We start from the raw sequence: 24,994 nt of genomic DNA on the forward strand, positions 1-24,994 counted from the left end.
AACCCAGGACAAGGGCTGACACTAATAAATCTTTTTAGAATCAATTATCCCATCGATTACTCGGGTAATTACGCCCAAAAGATTTTCAGACATCTCACGAGTTGCCACGCATGGTTGCTATTTGAATTTGAGTTTTTGGCCTACATAATATGTATTATTTCACATGACACAAGAAGATGGACTATTACACAGCCTGTAAGCATTTTAATAGAAATATTCACTGTAATTAGGTCTTCACATTCTGAATCACGTATAAATTTGGGCGACATTGTCACCATATGAGCAGCAAATATACTTGTGTGCGCGAGACGAAAATGTATCAATTTGGGTAGGAGACTCCAAGCAGAAAAAGCGCAAGGTTCAAAATGAACAAGCACCAAGACTGCTGCACTTTGTTCAGTGAGTAAATGTCACCGAAGGCTACAGCAAAAGATGGTGGTGTGACACATCACAGCGCCGGAGGAGTGAGAGTGGGACGGATGTGTGATGCTGAAAGTCCAATGATGTTCTGAGTGTGCCAGAGATGAAACAGGACAGACAAGGTGTGATTTCTTACCTTTGGAAAATGACAACTGCAGTATTTGAATAGAAATGACATGAACTGCTAGCCTATTGTGAATAAGTATTCCGTGTCACACCGTTTTTTTTAAATACTCCTTGAAGATGGAGACACAAATTTGGGTTGAGAGGTCCAAGGAAGAAACTAGTCCCTCCTTGCCACTTTGCAAAGAGCTTCAGAGCTTCACAACATTTACATGATGAACTGACTTAAGTCAAGACAAAAAAATTAAAACTCTTGAAAGACCAGACTTGATTCTTACCCAACTGCCCTGGCAAACAAAACATGGTCATTTTATTAGTGTTAATAAAAAGTTGCATGCTTCATTGCGTCTATCACTTAACTCTGTTGATCTCTATTAAGTTTGCACAAGGAGTCTGATAATATCAATTGGCAATAAAAGTGATGCAACAATATGAAAATGTCTCCACGCTCATTAAGCTGAGGGACAGCCAAACCTATGCAAAATCAGGTTTTAACAAGCAAATCGAGCTCATTTACACACAAAGTTGCTGAGCAAGTAAAACGCTCATTTTATGAGGGCCTCAGCAAAGCGGAGCGATTTTCATTCATGGGGTGTTTTGAATGATCACGTCATCTCCATCGGGTGTCAACATTCAAGGTAGCTCGGATTCCTCTTCCCCACCTGTTCAACCCAATATGTGCGGCAACCTGTCGAGTACCACGCCGCGTAGGAAAAACAAAAAGGGTGTCAAGTTGGGACACGATTGCCAATATACGGCAAATGGCTTTTAGCCCCCCACAAGCGGAGCCATCGTTATTATGTGGGGCTCGTCGATGAAAGCTGGCCCTCTCTCTCTCTCATCAGCTAAGGCTAATTTGTTTGCCCACTAATCAGCTTATCGCTCCCGTGCAACGTCACATCCCCCCCGGGGAATAGAAAAGCAACTCACGCGAAATCTGGCTATAATATTCATAATCATGCAGTAACGCACAAACGTTCAGTCAGGTAGCTGGTGGGCTAGCTCGTTAGCATTCGCTCACAATAGCACCATTGGAATTGACCTCGGCTGAATGGCGTTAGCGCAGCAGCATCATTAGCCGCGGCCGGCTAACTACATTTATTTATCGGCTTTCACTAATATTACAACGGGTGACATATTCTCCACATTGGAGTGAATGCAAGATTGGTCGCTACGGGGCGGAGAAAGAAACGTTTACGTCCAAATGCGTATCACTGGCGATTGCCAGGAGCAACACGGGAGGCTATGTGGCTAATGCTAGCGCGGTGCCCGTACGCACTCACCAAGACGAGTAGCCTTGCTCCGCCATATCGCCAACCAACAGTGGAGCTCCGCTCCTGTGGCTCACACGGATTGTGGTCCCCGGCGACGACCCGTTGGGACCTCGATCAAGAGGTGTGGGTGTTGGAGGGGGAAGCTCTTTCGCCGTTTCCCTCGTAGACCGTCGCTTTAACGGCTACTTGTCGGTGACAACATGGTGCTGCATCCCGACGGCAGCTAGCCGAGCCACTAGCCGAATATGGTGCACTTGGAGCGGCTCCGATGATGGGGGTTGCTGTGGTTAGGTGCACGAGACAAAAGCACCCCCTACCCCCAAACAGCAAGACAAATCGTTGTTTACGCTCGTCGCTTTTTCCCCCCGTTGCCGTCCGTCACCCCCCAGCCGAGAAGGCTCGGTTTCCAGCGATGCTACACCCACTGTAAATCCATATTCAGCGCGACGTTGCCCGGATGAATTCGGCTGTTGCTCAAGTCTGCAGCCCTCGCTGTTATGGAAGGCGTTAAGGCTTTGTTGTCTATCCTAGAGTCGCGGGGGCGCGCACACTCGCCCTGCTGCGTGTGCACGCGGAGAGAGCTTTGCAAGTAGGACGAGCACTGGAACGCTTCTATGGAGGCTTCTGGGCACCCGAAAGCCTCGCAAAAACAAAAACGGCTTCGTTTGCACTTAGACGCGCCGCACAGGTTCAAATGCAACGCAATTATTTGGACTGTGACAACATAAAAAACAAAGCATATCCCTTTTTTGGACATCAGATCTCCGCCGCAAAACCTGTGTATTTTTTAAACACCATCCAAACAAAAAATACGCTTCGACGTCTTTATGTCATTGATGTCAATTCTCTTTAGGGTCGCTCAAGTCGGCTTCAGCAATATGTAAATACATATAATGTGAAAAAATTATTAATTGTAAAAGAGGATTAGTGGACTGGGTGCAAGTGAACCAGTCTAGTAATCACTAGGACATTGGTTTATTACTTCTGACATATGGTTGACATATGGTGTTGGTGTCTCATTAAGACCTGTAATGAGTTTAAGTCATGAAAATTTTGGAGGAAAATATACAGGACTTTCATGGATACTCATCTGACTAAGCTTTTAAACACAGTGTAACGACTACTATGGCTTTCCAAAACAAAACATACCTATTAGGGCTTAGTGGTGGCAAATTGAGATGTGTCTGCGGATGGTGGAGATTGCATTGGAGTTTAGAGAGAGGTCAGTGGGATTCCCTGTATAACCCGAGAGAGCATGGATTACAGAAGTCTGCAGAGAGCTGCTTTTCTTGCAGATTATGCGCAATCTGTCCTGAGAAACAGAATCACATCCATTCAGCTTACATTCTAAATCAATTACCCTTAAGGGCTACGTGAACATCTTTTTCCAAATTATACTCAACAATAGCCCTTTGTGATGCAAAACCCAAGTTACTTGATGGTTGGGAGGGGTAACCTACCATGCAGGTTTTTGGGATGCGGGAGGAAACCGGAGTGCCTGGAGAAAACCGGTTTCCTCCCACATCCCAAAGAAAATGCATGGTAGGCTGATTGAGCACTTCAAATTGCCCGTAGGTGTGAGTTGTTTGTCTCAGTGTGCCCTGCGATTGGCTGGCAACCGGTTCAGGATGTCCCCCGCCTACTGCCCGATGACTGCTGAGATAGGGCCGGGCACGCCCGTGACCCCCGTGGGGATAAGCGGTACAGAAAATGGATGGATGGAAAAATAACTCATTACCTATTGTTAGTCTTGTATGTCATTCAAAAAAACAAAACAAAAAAAAACCATTATTAGGGCTACTCAAATTATAGTACAATTGATCAATCGTAAGCAAAATTAAGACATGTCTGCCATCTAGTGGTGATTGGTAATATTACAACTTAAAATGACAACTGCATGTTCAGCACCTATAGATTTGCATAACTGTGGATTTTTATTTTTTTCCACAATTTTTTCCTATTTTAGATTTTCCTGTCTTCTCAGGATTTGATTTCCACCCATTTCTCATGGAAAAGTATTGAATGGTTATCATTTGGGGGGGATTTGTTAATTTTTTTTTAAAATATATAATTATTTAAGTCACTCAAAGTTCATCTCATCTCAAATATTAAATTTGTATGCAGAATACTACATGGTTTGTGTTTACCCCCCCCAGCCGAAAAAGAGCTCCCAAAACACACAAAACATGATAAAACATTTTTTTATTAAGTTAATGAGGACAAACTCGATAGAAAATTGGTGAACGATACGTCACACAGGATTAAGCAATGCCAGGCTGTACGTTCACATATGGCCACTAGATGTCAGTCTTTACATATCAACACAAACCATAGCCTTTATTGATTTTATGGAAGGACCTCAAGTTTTATTAAGAGTTTGTATAAAATCTGCCAGGGGCCATACTACATGTGGACAGCTTATAACTGTTTATTACGATACATAATTAATTCAATTGTTGATTACCTGTTTTGGGGCATAATTGGCAATTCAGAGATTTTTAGTTTACAAAAAAAATAAAAATAAAAAGTGCAAGTCTTTTGCAGCAGAGGGAGACTGCACTTCCTGAACAGAAAGCCTCAAGCATTATTTGACGGCTCTCCCAATAAAATGGGATGGCATAGCTTAACATGTGACCAATGCATGCTTCCCAAGTCATGCACAGCTCGAGGAGTTGGTTGCACATCTTCGTAGAACTGTATGGCCTCATTGGTGCATGTGATGCCGTTCCGGTTATTACAACCAACACACAAACCTCACTTTGACATTTTTCCAAATTGAGGTCAGAGATATTGTCGGCCGCTCGTTTTCAATGGACAAGAATGGTCTGGTATTCCATAACCGAGGCTGTGCGTCCTGTTTTGATACATAACCTTACAAAATTCTTCATTTCTCAGGCTAATTTAAAGCACCTGATTATACTTATTAACAGTTTAAAGGGGACTACAGTGTCAGTATTGTTGCAGCGCTGACTGAGCTCCAAACCTTCAGATCATGTGGCTGTGAGCAGAGCAAAGCGTTGAGTACTCATGTCTTCTGTGAATTAGCTGCTGATTAAATTAGAAACCCGTTGCTGTTGCATCCTGGTCACAAAAGATCTTATCTCAAGTGAAAACTAGTCTGAACACGCATACCCTGCTTTCCTATCAACTAAAATAAGGGTCTGAGACACTCGATTGCTTTGCCATAAACACAAACGCTTTAGGTTTTTGTGACCTTAATTATCTGTGTTTAGGATTCAATAGTTCTGGGAAAAAAATGAACTCCTAGAGCTTTACGTGCAGTTTTTTTATAGTTACAGAAGGGTGTTTGCGCCGTTGTGGGTGTGAACACAGCCAAACACATTTTTTCTAATAGTTAACTTTGCTATTTTAGTAAACAAGGTCAGCAAATTCTCACATACTATATGAATTGTTATATCGTGAAGAAGAGGCCTGATGGATCACTCGGAAGGGACTTCGATTTTCTCTTCGTCAGCTGTGGCGTAACCCTAACACCTATGGAGTACCAGGGGGGTCCACACCTCTTTAAAGACTCTCCCTCACCCCCCACCAATCGGCTCCAGGGTTCCGTGGGATCCGAGTGAGCAGACACTGTTAGCACGCCTGATATGAGGGCCTGATCAAAGCTGGCGCTTTCTGCCTGACCGATTTCCACAGGATTAAGGATTAGGGAGACAGGAAGCTGGGAGAGGCACATAGACAATCCGGGAGAGAGACACAAAAAAAAAAAAAAAAAAAAAGATGATGATGGTGATGGAGAGTGAAAACGTTGGCGGAGACAAAGAGGGGTCATGAGGCACTGGCAGAGAACATCTTGGGAAAAGAATGCAAGACTAAGGGCACATGTCAGTGTAAGGATGTACAAAAGAGTCCCTTGTATTTTCTGAAGAAGAACCCAATACAAGGTAATTCTACTGTACAACAAATGCTAGATTGTACTTAATCTGGAATGGGGTGGATGGCCGATCAAAATCCCGTTTAGGAGGCCTTAAATATTGTCGTCGAGAGATTTCACGAAGACAATCTTGAAATCCAACAGGCGAGTGGCGATAAGGTTTAAATGGGAAAAGAAAAAGGGAATGTAATGTGAACAGGAAAAGAGCAATTAAGTAGGGGAAGTTCTATTTTTTTACGATTACCAAATAAAAGAACATTTGGAAATATGAAAGATGAGCAGCTGCCCTTAATTAGCAATAAAACGATTTGAAAGGCCACATCCGAATATTTTGCAAATTCTTCAGCATTATTATAACATACCATCATCCCTTATTAAAATTCCGATTTCACAATTGAAAATTGACAACACACGTTTACAACGATATCCGAGCATTTTGCTTCCAAGAGGTTAAACAAGAAAAAAATAAAAGGCCATTCACACCCTTTGTAAGATTATCTTATTTGCCTGCGCTTGTGTCAATTCCTGTTCCTGACCAATTGCAATAAACGAAGCGGCCTCCCTGTCACAGAGACAGTTGGCACGGAAACAGCACATTACACCATCGTCCAAACCTCCTCCCATTCTGCTGTCGTCATCACTCCCCTCCCCTCCCTCTCTCTTGCTAGTATGTTTTTTCCATCATTAATGAAATTACAAGCAATGGCAGCCTTAAACTTAAACACACGCACCGCCACCTCCATCCAAACCAACTCTCCTTCATAAATTTCATCACCATAGCATCCAAATAAATCCAGCTCCATTTTCTCTCCCTTTTTCATTCTCTTTTAGTCTCATGATTTAATCCTGACCATTTCCCCCCGTCTCTCCCTTGCTCGCTCTCTATCCTTGCTGCTGACTCCTCCCTCCATTTCTGTCCTGTACTCCCTCTCCCTGTCTCTGACACACACACACGCACACACACACACACGCACGCACACACATATACACGCCCTCCACCCCCATCGCTGCAGTGTCTCAACTGCCTTGGAGCAAACGAGAGGAGGATACTGACGTGTAAAAGCCACATTAAAGATAGAGACAGGCAATGTATGTGTGTGTACGTGTGTGTAAGTCATCGGGAACATGAGGAAGACACCAAAATGAAGACGTGCGAGTAAAAGGGTGGATTGCTCAGAGGCGTTCAGGGGGCTCATCTGCAGTATCCTTTGTAAACGGATGCTGGCTTGTGAACACGGTAAGGCTAACTACTACTCAGACTGCTGTTTTTATTTCTTTTCGTTTTGGGGAACGCGGTTAGGTAGGCTAAATGCGGGGCACCTGTGTGCGCGTTGGGTGTGTTTTCGCAAAACGGGCAAGGTGATGTTCAGGGATGACACCAAGGCAACCAGATTGTCCGGCCCCCTCCTCCACCCTGCTAGCTGTGTGCCAGTGGACAGTGCTATCATCTTGTTATTTGCATCATCACCAAAGAGCATCCTCCATCCTTAAGGATGCTTTTGTCACAACTGCGTGCAGAAATCTTAAAGTTGGCTTATGTAGGACAAGGGTGTGTGTGTGTGTGTAGGCCACTGGGGCTTGGAAATAGGAGAGGAATAGAAGAACCACATGATCAGGTGTTGGCTTCCAAAGACGCGAGCTGGAAGGGGACAAAATTCCTTTTTAGTATTGCCGGGACAGATTTGGAGGAGCGGCGTGGGACTGGCGCCGACCGCCGCTTTACGCCTGCGTTAAATCATCATTGATCATCGTTGAGTTGATTTAGGGATTGTGACGGCAAGGAGGGGAGGGGGGGGGGGGTGAGTTTCAGCAGCCTTTCATATGTAGTAAATTTGATGATAATAATCGGTTTTGTACGGTATACTTGTGCTCCATGCCTGAGAGACAGGGAGGGAACCATTGCAGCTGAGAGGTGGGGGGGAGGCTTGGGGGGGGGGTTAACAGTAAGGAGGCAGATGGGGCAGAGGGGCGGAGGTTGTGATGCTGCAGAGAGAAAGAAGGAAAGAAGGAAAAAAGACCATTTGGATCGACTTGCATGTTAAAAAGAAAAAAAAAATAGTACGGAAGGAAACGCTGGCTTCTTATCATGACAACGCACGAAGAGCGTCACCAGACGTCTCGGAATTCGGGTTAAAAAAAAATAAAATGGCTAAAGTCTACTGTGCTTGTCAAAATGGATCAGGAAGATTAGCTTATGCTCGCGTGGTTTGGGCTCGTCGAGAAAGGATAGGAATATTGATCAGTCTCTGTCTGACACATGGGCTTTTATAGCTCGCTGTTCTTAATCAAGTCCCTGTTCAAGTTTTTTTTTTTTTTTTACAAGCCCCATTTTGGAGCTTTCCAGTCAGGTTTGTTATCCAAAATGTGTAACTCATCATTCGCTTGAGATGCATCTACCCCCTTCCCACCCTTCACTTCCATTTGATTGGTTCAATATGTCCAAAGAACATTAGCCATGTAGCAAGCTATGTGTGTTTTTTGAAGCTTTAGGACTTTGTGTCACATCAATTACTGAGAGCAGGAAACACCGTGGGAAATAGTAGCGTGTGCATCTTTCGATATTTCCACCTGTTTGCTCACAGTCTGGTCACTGCTCGGAAACCCGACGGGAGGCCAAGCAAGGTCAAGCTCGCTGTGACAAAAGCTTTAATCAGCCCTGCAAGCTGCAGTAACATTTGAGTGGCTTTTATTTGCTAAACTGTTTACTTTTTGGCTTGTAATGTTTGATGGAGCGGGAGAAGATGGATGTCTGAGATCCAAAGTGTGTAAAATGTGTAAAGCTAAAAAACTTTTTTTTTTTCCCATGCAAATGCATTGGGAATTAATTCCAAATCAAAATATTGGGAAAAATATTTTCATTTGGAATTAAAAAATATTGTAAAAAAAAAAACCTTTAATAAATAAATAAATAAATAAATTTTAAGATGTTTAATACATATCACAGAAAATTTTAATATTAAAAACACTTAAATTATAAAACTATCAAATGGAAAAAAAAAAGCCAAATATGGCTCTTTTCTTTTCTTTTTTTGTTCAGTGTGACGATGTACTCCGCAAACAAGTTGATCAACTTTTCCCAGTCGGGACCAACGTAAATAGAGGATCCCTTCTAACTGCTTGGTATTTGTGTTGCATAGAGTCAATCGACGTCGAGTTCCTGCGAACTGGCATTTCAGCCAATTACGATTGAATTACGGTTAGCCATTCCTCCGCGTTTCTTAGTTTTGTCGGTTTCGCCTAACTAACTTAACAGAAATTGCTTTTCCCTTCATTTCCTGCCAAGCACAATCAAATCAATACAATTCTCATGTTTAAATTTAGATTGCATAATCCAATGCTCCCAATGTCAAAACAGCTAAAAGCCAAACGACTCCCGTTCCTATTATTCCAAACACAACAGAATAATTGTTTTAACAAATGATTGAACATGTCAAAATATTGACTAAAACAAGAATTTGGATTGAACGCTTTCAGTAAGTGGAAATGCTATTAAAAATGAGTCCTCCATCTCAACTGTGCCGATGGCAAATGTTTGCCACAGTACGCTGTCCGTCAAATGAGCTGTGCGCATATAAAAACCAGCGCGACTGTGACAAAAAAATGACCTCCTTCCGACTCTTTTGTTACTTGCTTCTTTCGAGTCCAATGGGTGACATAATGACTGGGGACAGCACAGGCAGATTTGATTTAAAAGGCACAAACAAAACTGTAAAGGGACACGCCCAGTTGCCCGCACACTGGGGACACCCCTGTGGCACTTTTACATTACCAAGCCAAAAATGTTATCATTCAAAATTGGTGACAAGCCCCACTACAGTTGAAGTGTCATACGGCTAATTTGTCCGCTATTTAACGTAAACTGTGGATATTAGCGTCACTCTGATTTGTGCTACAGCGGTTGCTCACTTTACGACATTTTGACAAATAGTGCAGAATGAACCGGTTTGTGGAGCAGCATAAGAATCAAGTTATATCAAGCGCCACACATGCGCTGTAGATTCATTTGACTGTCTGATTTATGACAAATCTTTCAATCAGCAAATCGGTGAACCTTTCAACAAATAACGTTAGCATACGTTAGCAACGGCGTGTTTCGGCTACAAATTTACGTTACGTTTTAGGTTACGTCCTCATAACTGAGGACCTCTTGAACTGTTACGTCAGACAATGTAAGATTTATTAATTAAACTAATTACAAAATGTGCTTTGCGTGGAACTCGTTTGGACTCGATAATACCAACAATGACAGTGAACTATTGTCTTCGAACGAGACAATGCTGACATTCAGCTGCTTCGGTGCTGGTGTTTATTTATTTATTTATTTATTTTATCCTGGCCGGGTTATTACCTGGCAACATGTTCTTTGGGAGCCAATTCTCTTGCGCAGGCAATGACATAAAGAGGACTAATAAATATCTTATGAGTCTGTGTTGAATCAAATCCATTTTTAAGGCTGGGGCTTGAAGCAGCTCTGCATTCTTCTTTGGTGTTGTAAAAAACAACATTTGCTCGACCCGCTTCTTTCTTTCTCCTTTGACCTCCATCTCTCTGGCTCATCTATGCCCGGCACCACATACAGGAGCCCGTCTGTTTCCCTTCTGAAGGCCAACAAGTGAACGGGCCTTCACTTGCTGCACTCAAATGTGAGAGGGCAGAGTAAAAGGGGGGGAAGGGGGCGGGGGGGCAAACAGACCAACTTTGTGTTCCCAATGCACACACATAACAGTAGTCATATGACAACAAGGAGGCAGTGGAGAGGGAGGGGAGGAGGGGTAATGGTGGTAGTGGGTTGATGATGCGACCCGCAGGCGAGAGATGTAGCTGTGCACTGAAAGCAATTATAGGTAGTATGTGTATTGTGTTCACTTACACAGAGAACTTTATGAATTCTACACAGCGGGGTCATAAAGGTCAAACACAATCTGCTCCAGGGTCAAACTGCCATTTTAGTAAGAGATGGCCGAGTATCATGTATCAGTATCGGTGCCGATACCAGCCTCAGTATCAGTACTTGCAACAATGGTGCCTTATTGAGACCCTTTTCCAATTGGGAACTAGAAATTAGAAAATTTTGTAGAAAATTGCCGTTAGCCTAATGTAATATTAAAATATAAAATATTGAAATATATACATTATATAAAAAATATAAACTGTTGCCTGTACAGAAAGTCAAGCCAACAAACCACCATCAGTAACTCACCACTGTTTATAGTACAACAGCAAAACAATAAAACACTCAGTCCTAACTTTAATGGCCATGACTCTTCCAGAGCTTCCACCATGAATGAGACTCAAGCAGTAAATATGTGGTGTCTACATGTGTCCACCTTGTGCCATCCTTTTTCTCGCAGCCTGTGCACAAACACGCCATTCTCAACGCTAGCTGGCCTCGTGACTCAGTGTGACTTGCTAGATTGATGAAAGGGGAACGCAGCATCAACAACGTTAAACAAGGCATTATTGCAAACAAGGAAGCTCGCCTCCCCCCGCCACCAGCATCCCGTCCCCGCTTTTAAAACGGCCCACTGTTTTGGGAAAAGAACAGTGCCTGTCATTGTTTTCCATAATGAATGAGTTGCATCCCCACGTGTGCACACAGGCATCCATTTCTCCAGTCTGCTTTTAACGTTGCATAACCGACACAATATTAGGTACATGTACACCTGCTAATCCTATCCCAACCCTTACTTGACAAAAAAAAAAAAAATGAAACAAAAATTGCACCGGGGGCTGTGCAATAAAATACTGAGTGCCCCAACTTCACAAAGGCTCAAAACTAAATTGGTTTATGCCAATTTTTTACGCTGGCTGCACAGGCGCCTGCTTACAAAAACAGGGCTCCAAGTGTTTGCAAATTTTACAAGTACATAATTAAAAAAAAATTATAAGAATCAGGCTTTGAGGCTAAATTCCACTTTTGGGTGGTCTTAGTGATGATTTTTTGTCAGCTATGGAAAATTATTTCCAAGAATCTCACGATTCAACGCTGTTTTCCCCAAATAACAATGAAACATTTGGGCTTTATTTACGCTGCATTGCATTTTGTCCAGAAAGCTAAATCCAGCCGAGACTAACATTAAGCAAAGCACTTAGATTTGCTGCGATTATCAGGCACGAATGAATCTATGTTGATTAAAGAAGCTTTCAGAATAAATTAACAAAATAATCCACCAGAACAAACCCTCACGCTTTTGTATTTTCACAGCAGATTGTTTTTTTTTTAATTAAAGTTTCATCTTCCATTAGAGGTTACTCACATGCTACTATAAAACAAATTCATGCTTTTGTTGGCCAAGTTAAATCGAATACACACCAAAATCCAACCTTTGTTCACTTTTTATATCTCTGAATTGTAAAGTGTCTGACAACTCTGCGTTATCCAAAGTTTTGAAATTTGATCTCATTTTCATAAAACTCCCAACATGATGCTTTAGTAGTAGAATGGGACTTGCGGGGGTACTTTGGAGCCCAATTAAGTACGTCTTAATAGCTGCAAAAGAATCAAAACGTAAACTTGCACAAAGTGTCGGATGGTGCAGAAAAATCGTCTGACCTATATCTATTCTAATTTTGATGTTAAGTGGGCCCAACACGCAGCTCTGAGTCATCACTGCCAAGCAGGCTTTCTAGCTTGGGAGTGCTTCTACATGTTCTGTTCCTCTGGGCTCCACACGGTAAAGCATACATTATGCTCATTAGCTGCAAAATAAGGCATCCCACTTGTGTTTCAATCAAACAATGTCTGTGCTCCAATCGGGGATGACACCGATCAATCATTCGCCGGGTGGAACCATAAAATTGACTCTTTGCTTTTTTTGTCCCAGATTCCAGTGTGCACTTATAGAGCAATAACTCTATACAGAGACAGATAATTATAAGTTAGCACGCCGCTAACATTTTTGCCTATATCATTTAATATCAGTGTAGCATGTCAGCAAAGCTTGACGTTTATTTCCAAAATGAAAAATTCATGTATTCCCTCTGTTCGATTGCAAAAGTACGCCAATCTCTCTGGTGTTTGTCGACTCCTAATTAGAGGGGCCGCTTCGCTACTCGCCGGCCGAGCATAACGAACAGCAACGTTCAATACGCTCGGAAAGAAATCAAATTGTGATTTATTGGAATGAAACACGTTGAAATGAAGCTGCGCTTTTCTTGTTGACTGTTGTTCAGCTGCAGCGCCCGGCTTGTTTAAACTGTCAACAGTGCGAGCTGCAGACGTTAAAAATCACTTTGAAGTTTCACAAAACCCTGAAAGTCACCTTGAATTCTGCGTAACTGCAACACTAACATACGAAATATTTGACACAAACATGAGCTTATCTGCTACGCCATGCGTTCGATATCCTCATTTGAATTTGCCATTATCCCTTCAGGAAAAGGCGGTCGGCTGTGTTTATACTAAACAGGCTTACGAGTCACCTTGTGGCGGCTGTGCAACGTGGAAGACAAGCGTAGTCGAGCGGAGCGAGCGAATTGATCGTGCTGCGCTAATGCGTTGCTCGTTCATCACGTACATTAATAATGTCCCTCCAGCAGTGGCTCGTCTCACTTAGGAGGCCAGATTTCTCACACATGGCCTCAGGAATTCTTTATCAACTGAATAATTACATGCTGTTGTATTTTCACTGGCGGAGCTAGGATTTTCTTCCTCGGAGGGGGGCCATGAGAGAGGCCCGGACCCCCCTTCTAACTCCGCCAGTGATTGTTATTGTTATCTACCACAAAAGTTCAAAATTCTAGTTGATATAGTATCTTAAGATTAGGTCATAATTTTCCACTATTGAACACAAAGTTCTCTCACTAACCCCTTTCTAAAAGATGCTGTCAGGTGGAGTATAGCGAGTAGCGAGAAGCTAGCTCGCGGCTATTCAAATGATTATGATTAAATGACATGTGAGCGCTTTTCTATGTGAGCCTGCTCTGTGCTCGCCACTGCAAAGCTTTCTTGTCAAATATCTCCTCAAGTACGGTAGGGATAACCCTGCCATTGTGAAGATGTCAGCGGATGGTGCCAAGCAAAGTTAGAGCGGGCCGTCCAAACCCAGAGACAAAGGAAGTACAGTCATCTAAAAGTCACACACTTCCTCTGTGCCCAACTGGTCTAAATACTCAAACGTTAAATGCCAGTCATACCATTTGTTTACTTGAACAGCGGAACACTAAAGTTGAACACCCCGCTGGTTATACAATTGACAACTCAGTAAAAATGAATGAAAGGGTTTTTCTTTGTGACCTTTTTGCAGCCGTATTTCAAACTATCACGGTGGCGTCATACAAGACGTTAGCGCATTGTGTTAAATTCCATTTTTTTTTTTTACTTAACATATTTCAAAGTTTTATGTGTTGTGCATGGATCTGTGAAGTCACAAAGTGTCAGCATACATTATCAGTTCAGCATCTGTGAATTTTTTTTTTTTTTCATAAAGTTATTCTAAAAGATGCCCTGATGTTCCAAAGGGTTTGTTTGGCTAACAATAGCTGAAACACTTTTATGCTAGTTGCAGCTTGAGCGTGGAAACATTCTAATATTTCCTCGAGGCAAATTATTTGAAAATACAAATAAATCAAATTGTGTTCGACCTTTGACTTTGTACTGAAATGATGGCCGCACTAGCATATTTCCCCCACTGGATGCATGAACACTGCATGCCCTATAGCGCAAGTCAATGCTAACCGGAACAAATCAAATTCAAGCCTGCGACTGTGACGCCTCATTCATCAACTCACAACACGATGGATAAAACCTGTGCTGTTCATTTTTCTTCCTACAATTATATTCATTCCTAAAAAGAAAAAAAAATACATTTTACATTGGGACTTATCGCTAACGCGGATTAGCAGCATTGTACCAGATGTGTCCGCTTCAGTAACACATCCTGCTATACTGTACTTTTTTTTTTAACCAATATAATTCTTGATGACCTAGATAGGTTTGTTTACTCACTGTAAACTCACCATCATATGTTTGCGTACATATTTTGACATCCACCAACCAGTCATTTAGTAGCCATTCACTGCTGTAGGGATAAACACATGCTTTGAACAGCAGAGGGAGGATTGGAAAATTGTGTGTAAAAAAAAAAAAAAAAGTAGGTTAGCTAAATTACCACCTTGTCATATTACCTAAGCACTCATGATACATTAAGACGCCTGCCTGCCAACACCTGCTATTTATTCCTCACCAAGCTGTCCAATTTACATCTGAATTCCATAATTGACAATAGTAGTGGATGTGACAGTCTGCAAGACATGTGAAATGGTGTCAGCAATGATGCGTGTTAGCATTTTGTTGTTAAGGTCAGCACTGCTCCAACTTTTAATGAGGATATGATGAAGGTCAGCATTTTCCTTTTTCCTTTATAGTTGTTTGCACTCTTGGCAATGTATTCTCTTACAATTATCTAATGTGGTGCAACTTCAAAAGCTGAAGAAATGCAGTTGCTGCATTTTTTTTTTTTTTAAAGGATTTTTTTGCATAGCTTTAACATCTGTGCCTGTCTGTCATTGAGTGAATAGAATCAGGTGCCTGAAGCTCGAAAACCAACTTCTCAATTTGTGTGGAGATGCTTTGTTGCAGTTTATAGGTAGGCAAAGTTTAGGTCTGCCAAAAAAAAAAATAAAAAATCGGGCCAAAGCGTGATTTCACGTTTGTGACTCTGCCAATAGAGAACAGCCTGACTCATTACAGAATATACCGATTTACCCACAGGCCATCCCTGCACCAGCAAAGCAGAACTATATTAACATCCTAAAATATATTACACTCCAATATTTCTTACGAAATAAACCTCTAACTCCCAACTAATATAAACCGCAAATAACCAAAATGAAACTAGATCTCATAGAAAATATTTGTGCTTTCCAATAATCCCAGTGGTGCTGGATAACATCACAAAAGTCTGCAAGCGGAGCAGGCTGGCTTCATTAAAGTGTGGGAGGCACCTGTCATTTTCCCTCAGGACAGTAAATAAGAATTTTTACCTGACTGCAGTCAAAGAACAGCAAACAATATCCAGAGGTGTACATGCTGTTTTCTCAAAAAGAAACTCGTTTTGCAAAGCTGCTTTTTCCAGCCCGTGTTTCGACATAGTATCTCTGACCTTGATCGTGTCTTGTGTATTTGTGGCCTCAACCAGTCAATTTTTTAAAGCATACAGCCATTTAAAAAATGTTTATAATCTTAGCGTTACTTCCATGATGAGAATCTTCAAAATGATCCAAATCGGTGTATTAGTGGAGCGGAAAAGTGCCAGGACACGTGTTTCACCAAGCCACACTGGCAGAGCTAGAGGGGGGCCTGCGGGGGCACTGTCTCCTCCGGAAATATGCTTGAAACCCCCAGATGCCAGACCAGATAATTAGCTTTTGGGTTTTCCAGTATTGCGATTTTTCAGGGATTTTTTTGTTTCCACATTTCCGATGAAATGAATGCATTCCACAGTTAGCTAATTAGTAGCGTGATGAACCAATCTCTCGTGGAATGTAAAAATTCATATCTTTTATCTGTTGTGTTTTACCAGACTCTAAGAAGAATTTACAATCCTGTGAAGATAAGTCTCACTCTGGGGTGGACGATTGCGGTGAGCTGAGTGGGAGGAGGCAACACAGGAGCCATGCGGGAATGGAGTGAGAGAATTTTCCCGATCGCACCCGTCAAGCCCAAACACTTCCTCCACTGACATAAGCCGAAGGTAGTCCGCCTTCCTCCAACGATTCTCCTCGAGGGGAGCCCCTGCTATGATCCCCATCTCCCTCGGCTTCAGCAGGCAGTCGAACCTCAGCGCAAGGCACTGTGTGGGCATCCCACAAGTCTGGGTTTTGCCCACACGGGACTCGCAGACTGCCCCGGAGGAAGAAGAATGAGACACTTCTGAGTCACTCATTTCTGTGGAGGCTCTTCTGGCTCGTTGTGACGTAGCACCTTCTACCGACAATCCTCGACCCCCTCCAAAGTTCCCATCACTTCTTCTCTGCAATTAGTTCACCCGTCAAGCGTCAGCACGAGTTCCTTCGCGCTCACCACGTGGTGGAGGACCATGGGATGCCGTCAGAGCTCGGAGGAGAAGGAAGCGGCTCGGCGCTCGCGGCGAATCGACCGCCACTTGCGATCGGAGAGTCAGCGGCAGAGACGTGAGATCAAGTTATTGCTGCTGGGCACCAGCAACTCCGGCAAGAGCACCATCGTCAAGCAGATGAAGATCATCCACAGCGGTGGCTTCAACCTTGAGGCCTGCAAGGAGTACAAGCCCCTCATCCTGTACAACGCCATCGACTCGCTCACCCGCATCATCCGCGCCCTGACCACCCTTAAGATTGACTTTCACAATCCCGATCGCGCCTACGACGCTGTGCAGCTCTTTGCCCTCACGGGGCCGGCGGAAAGCAAGGGAGAGATCACTCCGGAGTTGCTGGGAGTCATGAAACGCCTCTGGGCGGACTCTGGGGTCCAGGAGTGTTTTCAGCGATCCAACGAGTACCACTTAGAGGACAATACCGCTTACTACCTAAACGACCTGGACCGCATTTCTGCGCCCGAGTACATCCCGACGGTGGAGGACATTCTGCGATCCCGAGACATGACCACTGGCATTGTAGAGAACAAGTTCACCTTCAAGGAGCTCACCTTCAAGATGGTAGACGTAGGCGGACAGCGATCCGAGAGAAAGAAGTGGATCCATTGTTTCGAGGGCGTGACAGCAATCATTTTCTGTGTTGAACTGAGCGGCTATGACCTCAAACTCTACGAGGACAACCAGACGGTAAGAAAAATCAATTGTAAAGCTCCGCATACAGACAGGCATAGATCATAATTATAAGAAGGTCAAAGTATCCATGGATCCAGAACTCAGAAGGTAAGGCCATCCTAATTCCTCAGCAAGACTATTACAAACACAAATGGAAGGCACACCTAAAGTGTCTCTGACTGAAGAAGAGTGCATTATCTCTTTCTCATGGTTTGGGAATTTAAGCAATTCCCTTGCCATGGTATATCTATTTCCTTCTTGAGATGTTTTGGTATGCTGAGGTCGTTAATGTTTGCTTTAACTGCCTTTTTGGGAGGCGATCAACAATGGCTACTATTTCAGTTTTTGGACAGGATCACCTCAGGGTTCAGCTATTTTTAGAATTCCACAAGCATATTTTATTTCCTAAAAGGTGTCCGTACCCAAAGATAAGTAACACACGAGGCTGTGGGTCCTAGAGTGAGCTAAAAATGTATAGAGAAAAGTTGAACAAAAACAGATTGGAACCAATTACGAGACCAGGTTAAAAATAGTCTGTGGAGAAAAATCCAGTATGGTGTTAATTGAGTTCACAGAATCACGTGTGAAGCTTTTACCTGTGAGATTTAACAGGTTGCAAAGGTTCTTGTATCTCATTTGGGAGTTCACAAGTCCTTGGAATGCAAAACAAGTACAATTTTCAGACTGCTAGCTAGAGAGCAACAAAGTATAGATTCCTTGTTAGCTTATGGAAATCGACAAAATAAAACCAGGGTCTCTATTTTAGTGCACAGACACATATCATGGACCCAAACTATCAAGATAGAAGGCGGTCTCAAACAAAAAAAAAAAAAAACCACCAGCTGTGCTCACACCCACAAAAGCGCAACCACCCCTTTGAAACAGCCTTCTACCAAAATGCCGCCCGTGTGTAAGAAAATGAGCAATGATGGAAAGAATTCAAGCAGTACAGATAAGTCCACTTTTCAGCCTCAACATTTGCTCCGCGCTGGCTTCAATATGACAAAAATAACCGGAAGCCCACAAATAGTTTTCTTCAGCTGACATTCCATTTGATGATTCTAAGGAATAAAAATCTGAGCTGGAATTGCCAAACTACAAACCGATCGGCTTACTATGACAAGATATATAGTAAGCGATGGATCGAACGGATCTGAATTAAGCTAGACTCCAATCCATTTTTAACGTCTACCCTGCTAATAAAGAAACATTCCCCTGGAAGGAAATGTTGATGCACCAAATCACGCAAGACTTAAAACACACCATAATTACTGTACATTTACCCATTAACCCATTCCCAGTTGCATTTTCCCTGTCCCATCCTTGTCCTCATAATGAATCGGTTTCCGTGGTTACCGTTGCCTAGCAACAAGCCAGTCAAATGCTCCTAATCCTGCAATGTTGACAGTGAGCTGTGACTAGGGAAAGGAGGATGAGAAGGAAATGGGAGGGGTGGTGGTGGGGGGGTCTCCAACAAACAGCATCACAGGAGACAATACGTGTTGATGTACAAAGGTGTGTCAGAAAACTTCCAGGACTAGGATATAATTGAAACACAAATCACAAACTAGAAGATTGCCCCCTTTTGAAGTCATCCCCCCGGAGTTTTTCACACTGCATCTATCACAGCGTAGCCTCAACCCATCCTTGTGTCTACACAGCCCCGCGACAGGAAACACACTCCAAATGAAAAATTTGGGTGCAGCGCCGCTGCGAGGACCGACAGCACATCCAATAAGAGAGGTGTGGCGCCGTGATTTCACAGCGAGAATTGCCGTACAGAATACGACACGGAGACAATGGAGAACAATCTGATCATCGACATGCCCCAGTGTTGCTCACTCTGAAGAAGCATTTTTAACAATGAAAATGTTAAATATGATTCAAATACAATCTAACATAGACACATATAGTTGATTTTATATCATGTCTTCTTATTTTAATCAAAGTCAGGGATTTTTGTCGGAAGTCCAAACCAGCGGAAAAAGCACCTAGCTCCTTTCTGTTCATTAGCAATCGGTGCCAAAAATAGCCAGGCCGCTATTGTCCCTTCATTTCCTCATGCCTTGCCCTTTGGCCAACGCCTTTACTTTGTTCCTGGAATGAATTTTCTCTCTGTAGACATTGTTGGTTAATTGTTAAGGTCCACACTAGAAGACAGTCCTGGAACTTATCTGACACACTTTGCGTACTCTGCATGTGTTGTGTGAAGGTGAGAGCAGGTGGGGGATGGGGGAGCTGAATGAATGCATGAAATTGCTGATGCTGAGCAAGTCAACGTAGCAATGGCGAGCTAGCTTAAATAGGTACGAACGATCCTCTCCATTAGCTAGATGTGGTCAAAATGAAACATTCCCAAAAGCGGTGACATTATACTACATGACACAGACTGCCCCGATCACAGGCACACAAGCGGATGTCTGCTCCCGTCTCGAATCGGGCACTCAGACATAGATTAAAACATGACCGAGTTCTAAGGGAACCGATTACAACAGTATCATGCGATCAAATTGATCTTATGACATAATAGCGTCTATTCGACCCTGCAAAAATCCGATGGCTGAGGTTTTGAGACTGTTGTATAACGCTGTGGCAGCAATTCACAGACACTATCCAGTGTACAGATGGCACCGACCCGAAGGGGGGGGGGGGAAGTCGAGGCGGCGATTTGCCGACTTTGAAAGTACATTGAGTCGTAACAGACGCGTATTCCACGATACTTGGACAGGGGGTGTGAACGCAACACTTTTAGTGCCAAAGACTGCTAATGTAAGAATTTTTTTTTCCAGCCTTGGGCCGAGATACCAAGCATAGCGATGTGCTACCTAGACACTGTCGACTATTGACCAGCCGACAATAAATTATCACTTTCATGTGACAAAAGATATGAAATGGGTCCTTTTCTCAAAGAAAGCTTTTGGTGATTATGTAATGAAGCGCCATGTGCCAAGAACAAAAGAACACAAATTGCTGGATGTGCTCCATCGTTAGTCTTACTATCTTTTTTTTTTTTTTTTCCTTTCTGTGAAAATGAGAGCGTTATGTTAGGATGAACGAAGGTAATTCACATGGATGCCATCTGGCATGCGATCCCTGTGGTGAAAATGCAAGCTAGGCCAAGCTTTACTATTACATATATACCGCAACATGGTAAGCGGAACTGATTTGTACTTCTTGGTGTTTTTTTTTTGTTTTTTTTGAGGTGTCGGCTTGTTTTGTCAGTGAAGCTCAGGCAAGCGATGCCGGTCTCTCTCCATTGTACGACGCAACATTACAGAGCCGTTATTGTGCTGGTAAATACTGAAAAGAACAAACGAGTTGTATTTAGCAGTCGGTGATTTTGAGGCGGGATATGGATTATAAACCCGATTTAAAAATAAGGTTCGCAATGCGTTTGCAGTTAGTCCATGTAATAGGGATGATTTGTGAGACTTGGGAAAAGAAATTCTACTTTGGAGGTTTTTCTGTAATTTTCCTTTATTAGATTGTGTCGAATGAAGAGTGTGGTAGATGTATATGTATGAGTTCAAATTGCTTACGGTCTAACAATTGTAGAGGACAGGTGGAAAGACGAGAGGCTTCCTGGGCTCAGGTTGTCGTCTCCTGTTTGGATCATCTGCAAGGTGGAGGACAGCCGTCGAATGGCGTTAGACTGTTTCGTGTATAACAGGGGTGTCAAACTTGTTTTTGTCGAGGGCCACGTTGTCATTGGAAGGCCATTATGAATGTCAACGCCTTATAAGGCTACACAACAAACTGATGAATAAATAGTTTTCAAATCAGAGACTAATAAAAACTGTTTAAATACTGGAAAAAAAATTTTTTTTGCAATATTTCTATCTTTTAAAATTAAAGATAATTTGCAACTTTAGTACATGAATTTGAGGCACAATTTGTTTTCGCGGTTCACATTAATGGATATGGCGGGCCGTATCTGGCCCCCGGGCCTTGAGTTCGACATCAGATCTTTTTGATAGTTTGTGCTATATAGGTTAAAATAAAATAAATTTCATGACATTTAGCAAAATATACTGAACAAGTATCATCTTAAATGTTAAAAACGAAAAAATGTGTAACTTCAATTAAAGCCGTGGATTAACATTCTCATTAATAGTTCTTTTCTCCTTTCCCTTTAGTCCACCATTTTTTTTTATCTCCAGGATGTGCGGATCTTGTGATTTGCTCGGAGCATTGTGTTATTCCTGTATACTTTGAAACAACAGCCCTCTTCATCTGACAGTCCCAGTCACAAGCTACTGGCCTGTCGCCACATGCCAGCAGCCGCCATTCCGTTTTTTTGGACTTCATGTCCAACATCACATGACGTTAAACTTTATGAGAAGAAACATATGCATACGTGCTTATTGCTTATCAACCGCAATTGATATAATTTTCCACCATGTGATTTCGAGCGGGTAAAGTGGCTATATAGATCAGTATCTGACAACAATGGGATGACTGCAGGCTATCAGATGCTTCATGTAGGATCTTTTCAACCCTCTAGGTAACTTTAAATGATACTATAGATTTAAGTTAATAAAAGAGATCTGGGTCAGATTGAACTTCTGGTCTGATTCCCTTTTTTGCCTTTGCAGAGCCGAATGGCCGAGAGCTTGCGTCTCTTCGACTCCATCTGCAACAACAACTGGTTCACCAACACTTCACTCATCCTCTTCCTCAACAAGAAGGACCTGTTGGCTGAGAAGATCAAACGCATTCCCCTGACAGTCTGCTTCCCCGACTACAAGGGCCAGAACACCTACGAGGAAGCCGCCGTCTACGTTCAACGGCAGTTTGAGGACCTCAACCGCAACAAGGAGACCAAGGAGATTTACTCGCACTTCACCTGCGCTACCGACACCAGCAACATCCAGTTTGTGTTTGACGCTGTCACGGACGTGATCATCCAGAACAATCTCAAGTACATCGGGTTGTGCTAGGACTCGACGTTTGGTTGGCGGGTGGGTAGTTGGTTTAGCTCGCCGGTGAAGTGCAAGAATGACAGAAAAAAAAAATGCAAATGAGAAAGGAAGGACGGTGAGGATTGAAATGTTTTAGTGGGGACAAAGACGGGATTTTTTTTTTTTTGCACCGAATATGCAGACACCCACACAGATAAACACCTTTTCTGTTTTGCTCACACAAGATTAAAACGTGGCAACACTGGACATGTACGACAGTTTCCCCACCTGCCTGCCAAACAGAAGACAAAATACTCGCCGGGTGGCTTTTTTGTTCATTTCGTCTCAATTATTTTGTTTGCCTGAGGACATTTAATGCTGCTTTACAGGACACATTGAAGGCAAAAATCAAGGTTCTATTTGGGGATTTTTTTTTGTGGTCACTTTTAACAATGAGAGTTAGTGAAGGAGCTTGTGTCTCGAGTCGGGAAGCAAAATGTGGGTAGGCATGATGTCACAGGGTCTTTGCCTAAAAGAAGAAACTGCCACAGTTTAAAAAAATATTTTCTAAGCACTATTTCTGTTCTTCTCCACCAAACTCTATAAAGGCTGTTCTGTTCCTCTTTTTGCTTTTTTGTGCATTGAAGAAAAAAAAAAATATGTATGACAAACCTGCCTTTTATAGCAGGCCACTGACTTACCAGGAGTGTTAGCGTCAAATGTTCACCATGATAATTCTACTTTCCAGCAAAGATGACAAAAACAGTGCCAAGATCAGTTTGTAAATAAAACATTGATGACAATTATTTTTTTGTTTTGTTTTTCTGGGGGAAAAAAAAAATTACCTTAAAACATGCATGATTTTGTTACTTTGGGATACTACTCTATTTTCTTTGGAATTTTCTTTCTGTTTTCTTAGGTTTGCAAAATATAGTCCCAAAAATATATATTGAAGTCAAACACTGTGTAAGATTGTACAGCTGTCAAGAGAGGAATCTATTGAAGAGTTCTATCGGGGATGCTACGCTGGTTAAAAAAAAAAAAAAAAAAAAAATGATGATAGGGTCAAGTCTCATTTGTGAAAATGAGAAAAGGAAAAAGGACAATGGAAAATGTGAAAAAGACGACGCAAAGTTCAATCTTCCTTGCATTCTCTAAGTGGAAATTGTCCAACAGTTGGTATGATGTGTAAATATACTGTCCGGTACACTCTTTGTCAAAACAAATAATAATAGTGGTTGAGTTGGGAGGACTGCAAGAGACAAAGAGAGCGAAAGAGAAGGAGAAAGGGGAATTCCATTTTGCTCCTCCTCTTTACCCTTCCTTTCGGTTTATGATGTGCCAACAACCGAGCTAAGGGCTTCACGCTTGACTTTACAGGATGTCCACTTTGAGAAAAAAAAAAACAATACAATTAAAACGAAATGAAAAAGGATAACTACAAATAAAACAACTTATGCAAATTTTCATGGTGTTGTAACTGTGTTTTTTGACAGTGACTTTGTCTTGTCCACAACTATGCAGCATCAAGTGAATGGCAACTGGGAACTTACTGTCCAAAATCATGGAATGAGCACTGTTTGTCCCCTTGTGGACAATGAAACTGCCGGGGCACAACTAATTGCCACGTCAAGAATGTAATTAAATTACTCCTGAATAAATGTGGCCTCTTTGTGATGAAGTGACAACATACAGTGCCATGCAGGTCAATGGTGGAGCTAGGATTTTTTTTCTTTGGGGGTGGGGGCAAGGATAAAAAATATATATATCTATAAACCCAAAAATATTCTTAAAAAAAACACTGATAAAGATTTATTATAAGTCCCCTACAAGAGACAAGTGGAAATGTTAAAAAAAATCCCAAAAAAAAATCTTGCTTATTCAAAAGGGTGGGGTGGGCGGGGCAGTGCCCCATGGGCCCCCTCTAGCTCCGCCAGTGTTTCAGGTCTTTGGTGCAAATCATCAACATCCTGGTTCACAAATAACATTGCACACACCAGCTGTGTTCCAATAAATGGATCATTTTGTGTTCATTTTTTGAAATGAATGCTCCACAAAGTGAATTAAGCCTGCGGTTTATGCTTTTACGAACTGGTTTGGACAATGCTGTGTTGATAAATAAAACCCACTTAAGATTGGACAGCTCTGCGCAGCAGGCCTCGTGAACGTCATGTGGAGAGCATCAGGGTCAAACATTAAAAAAAAAAAAAAAAAAAGTGTGACACAGCTCCAAAACAAAAAGCAAACGACTTTACTGTAACTGAACCAAGGATAAAAACAACGATTGGGACAGGATTTATTTCCCAGATGGTGTTTTGGTCACAAGTGGGTGCTGATGTTCAACCAGAGGGAAATTCCACTAGTTAAATAATGACAATCTGTTAATGGCTTCCTTTTTCTGTAGAAGGCTGAGGCTAATATTGCCCCCCACCCCCTTCAAATTCATTTGGTACGGAGAAAACATAATTGCGATATAATAGCATTAACAACCTTCCTTCCTCAATTTATTTGAGCATTTTTAAATAGTAAATAGATGCCGGCAAGCCCTTTTTTTCTTTTTTTTTATGACAATGCTCAACATTTATCCCTATAATAATAATAGTTGTATCCCCAAAAACAAGCCTTGTAAAGCCA

General features: G+C 42.3%; 2 protein-coding genes across 5 annotated transcripts in view; one reads left to right on the plus strand and one right to left on the minus strand.

Annotated features, from left to right (window-relative positions):
• Positions 1-24,994, minus strand: part of sppl3 (signal peptide peptidase 3) — a 47,026-nt gene that overhangs the window by 11,413 nt on the left and 10,619 nt on the right. For 3 of the 4 annotated variants that reach the window (XM_049739118.1, XM_049739117.1, XM_049739119.2), the window contains one exon: positions 20,999-21,075. In XM_049739118.1, the coding sequence (XP_049595075.1) occupies positions 20,999-21,075 (77 nt within the window). Of the gene's footprint in view, positions 1-1,826; positions 2,380-20,998; positions 21,076-24,994 lie in introns of those variants that run through there. The other variant, XM_049739120.2, reaches the window with a different exon arrangement.
• On the plus strand, positions 6,663-23,827 carry gnaz (guanine nucleotide binding protein (G protein), alpha z polypeptide). Its single transcript, XM_049739159.2, has 3 exons — positions 6,663-6,949; positions 16,236-17,474; positions 22,055-23,827. The coding sequence occupies exons 2-3, from the start codon at positions 16,752-16,754 to the stop codon at positions 22,397-22,399; spliced, it is 1,068 nt and encodes a 355-aa protein (XP_049595116.1). The 5' UTR covers positions 6,663-6,949; positions 16,236-16,751; the 3' UTR covers positions 22,400-23,827.

The sequence above is a fragment of the Syngnathus scovelli genome, chromosome 13 (genome assembly GCF_024217435.2).
Source record: "Syngnathus scovelli strain Florida chromosome 13, RoL_Ssco_1.2, whole genome shotgun sequence".
Lineage (NCBI taxonomy): Eukaryota > Metazoa > Chordata > Actinopteri > Syngnathiformes > Syngnathidae > Syngnathus > Syngnathus scovelli.

Coding starts and splice junctions, on each gene's coding strand:
- gnaz (XM_049739159.2), top strand. CDS start 16,752: ATGGGATGCCGTCAGAGCTCGGAGGAGAAGGAAGCGGCTCGGCGCTCG. Junction 17,475..22,054: donor TCTACGAGGACAACCAGACG/GTAAGAAAAATC, acceptor TTGCCTTTGCAG/AGCCGAATGGCCGAGAGCTT.